Genomic DNA, 3,461 nt, shown 5'->3' with positions numbered 1-3,461 from the left:
AACGGGCCTGCACATGGCGGTGCTCACGCGCCCTGGCTGGGAAGGAACTGCTGTTCTGCACTTATGGGCTCCTCTTCTCCAGGGGCAGACAGGCAGCCTTGGAAATATCAGTGCCGCTCAGCATCCTGGCACTCAGAGTGGCTTGAAAAATCTGCCCTCATGATAAATTAGAAACACTTGCCCAGATACTGTGTAGGGTAGCAATTTAAAAGAGAAGACAAGAAAAATGAAATCGAGAAATAGGCCTATTGTTAGTAAAATAGTTCTTTAGTGCTGCAGAATTTGCTCTGGCCAGCACTTCTCAAATTCCCACAGCCAATTATAGGTCCAAACTGCACAGGTTACACAGCTGCTGCTGCATCCACCCCTGCTAGAGCAGCCACCTTCACCCCTGCCCGTCCCCCCATCCCCACCAGCATCATTAGTACCGGCTTAACTCCCACCCCGCCACCATTACCACCATCACTGTCATCACCATCATCACCACCACCATCATCACCACCACCACCACCACCACCATCATCAACACCACCATCACCATCACCACCATTACCACCATCACCATTATCACCATCATTACCACCATCACCGTCATTACCATCATGACCACCATCATCACCACTATTACCATCATCACCACCATTATCATCACCATCATTACCATCATCACCATCATCATCACCACCAGCATCATCACCACCATCACCATCATCACCATGACCACCATCACCATCATTACCATCATCACCATCATCATCACCACCACCACCGCCATCACCACCTCCTCCATCACCACCACCACCATCATCACCACCATCATCATCACCGTCATTACCATCATCATCACCACCATCACCACCACCATCATCACCATCACTACTACACTTTTCCTAATGGTAGATCCTCTGCTGAGCATTCTCTGGGCATCATCTCATTTAATATCTGCGGCACCATCGGGAGGTAGCAGTTTTGAAACCAGGTGTGTTTGACACATGGTCATTTGCCCACTTCAGAGGAGGACTCCGGAGGCAGAATCCTGCGATTACCATTTTCTTGTCACCATGGCACCATCACACTCCTCCTCACTCCCGGGGCTCTCTGTTGTGTTTGCATAATGCTTTATTAGGCCATGTGAAGCACTTCCTCAAATATTGAATTATTTCTTCCACCACTATCTTTTCAGATAATTACAATGATTATAATTTTCCACATGAGGAAGCTGAGACACAGCAAGTGGAGTGGCTTGCCCTTCCCCATCTACCTTAGATTCTAACTTCATGTTCTCATGATACTGTACAGAAAGGGCATTGGGAAGGGACATGGAGAGCCCCTGTGCTTACACCGTGTGGCCAAGTCCTCACAGCTACCTCCCAGGGCTTTGTGCCCCATCCCAACTCATTAGCCACTCAGGCAGTGCCAGGGACGCTGTATATTCATTATGTTTTTGTCACATTTCTCATTATTTCTGGGGCTTCCTGGAAGAGGCAGCACTGGTTTAGGGTAGGATTTCGACAAGTTGAGATGGAGTGTGGGTGGTACAGACAGGTGGTCGTGTGAGCAGAATCTCAGAGGCCACAAGTCCCGGGGTGGGGGTGGGGTTGGGGCCAAGCCAAGCAGCTCAACTAGCTGTTCTTAGGGACGGGAGCATGGACACGGGGCACTAGATTGCAGAGGCATCTTAGAGGCCCAGGGCCATCGATTTCCAAGTAAAGCACTTCAGATGCTAATGTGTTTTAGATGAGGAGACCCTGACCATTTTAGAGGTGGGAAGTAACTGGGACAGAACTTTCTCCCTTTGGGAAGATCGCCTGCCAGCACAGGGCAGATGTATGGACAAGTACTGAAATTTGTAGAAGGAACAGGGTGGCCCAGGAGAGTCTGGAGGGAGGGGACTGGGCATGTGAGCAGGGTCAGTTCTGTGGTTGCAGGAAGGCAGAAACAGGAAGGAAGGAGGGAAGGGAGGGAGGAAGGAAGGAATAAAAAGGAAGTAAGGAGGGGAAGAAGGGAGAAGGAAGGAAGAAAAAAAAGGAAGGAAGAAAGGAAGGAGAAGGAAGGAAGCAGGGAAAGAAGGGAGGAGAAGGAAGCAAAGGAAGGAAGGAGGGAAGGAGGGAAGGATGGAAAGCCTGAAAGGCACTGGGAACCGCTCTGGATGCTGTGCGGGAGATGTGAACAGGGGCGCTGGAGCTGGCCAGACTCCCCTAATGTCTCTGTGGGTGACGCCCTTTCATGGGTGACCCACGCGAGATGGTGCCACCTTGCGACCACAGCTGGGATCATCACAAATGGCTTTTTTTCCTCTGGCCTCTTGCCACCTTCTTGCTTCTTTCCTTCTTGCTGAGACCCTCACGCTGGACGTCTGCTTGTGCGTCTTTCTTGCTCACCGCTCCCCTCCCGTCTGCCCGTAATTCTCCTTTCCCAGGTCAGTTTCTTTCACTGCCCTGGTGCAGGAGGCACTCCTGACCCCACACCTTCTCCAGATTTCGTTACCATCTTAGGTGCTCGGCCCCCTGAGCACTGGTACCTTCCTTATACAAGGTCCCCAAAGAGTGAAGCCGGAAGGAAGCTGCTGAGACTGGCACCTCCCTCCAGAGGCGGTGTGTCACCTGGGAGCGGGACACGGACAGGCGCCCCATCACATCAGCGGTTTCGTTAGTACTTCTGCCCCCCCACCACCCAGACTTCACATCCCTCCTCCTGCCCTTCCGTCCCGTCCTACCAACCGTTAAATGATCCGGTTCTCCCTTCCAGACTTTGCCTCTGTCGGGAGTTGCTTCGCTGGCCTGGGTCCTGAATTCTGACTACTGCTCACCAGGCCATCCCACCGACCTTGGGGGAAACTGGCTTATTCATCTTGTAAATATCCGGTGACTCTGTGGAGTAGGCGAGCGGAGGGGTGCATGTCTCGATACAAAATGGGAGATGTCTGCTTCCTGTTCCCCGAGGGAGGGGGGCTGGCAGCCCTTCCCTCTCTTGTGATTGGCCCCCCGGGGCTGGCATTCGTCAGCGCAGGAGCGGGTGGAGGCCCAGCCAGACGCCTCCAGGCCTGGCTCATTTCTGAAGGTGTCCAGGAGCACATTTTGAATTCTACCTGATGGGTGTCAAGAAGTGCATTCAGGCCTCAGCCTCACCCCGCCTCCCAGTGGATGTGCTCCTGGGCTCGGGGGGTGCGGACCTGGGGCTCCTGAGTCAGGTCACCTGCTCCCTCTGCAAGTCCACAGATCTTCAGTTGCGTCTTCCTGTCCTTGTGCGTCCCCCTCCCCACTACCACCCACCAGGGCTGTCTCCCCTGCCATTGTCTGGGTTCAGGACCACATCAGTCATGAAGGGCAATTTGTCTATGCAGCCCACAGATGTTTGCTGAGTCGCCACCACGCGGCAGGCACTGTTCTGGCCCATGGGTAGAGCACTGAACAAGAATGGAGCCAGCCCCTGTTTCTAGGAGGCTTGCACCCCAGTCCGGG

The 3,461-nt window shown here is 53.3% G+C and overlaps 1 protein-coding gene across 1 annotated transcript in view; it reads left to right on the top strand.

Annotated features, from left to right (window-relative positions):
- COL22A1 (collagen type XXII alpha 1 chain) overlaps positions 1-3,461 on the top strand; it is a 189,725-nt gene that overhangs the window by 66,375 nt on the left and 119,889 nt on the right. The window contains exon 19 of the mRNA XM_029923332.1: positions 2,749-2,864. Within this exon, the coding sequence (XP_029779192.1) occupies positions 2,749-2,864 (116 nt within the window). The remainder of the gene's footprint in view (positions 1-2,748; positions 2,865-3,461) is intronic.

This window comes from Suricata suricatta, chromosome 15 (assembly GCF_006229205.1).
Source record: "Suricata suricatta isolate VVHF042 chromosome 15, meerkat_22Aug2017_6uvM2_HiC, whole genome shotgun sequence".
Taxonomy (NCBI): Eukaryota; Metazoa; Chordata; class Mammalia; order Carnivora; family Herpestidae; genus Suricata; species Suricata suricatta.
The sequence above is the reverse complement of the archived record's forward strand: the minus strand, read 5'-3'. Positions and strand labels throughout refer to the sequence as shown.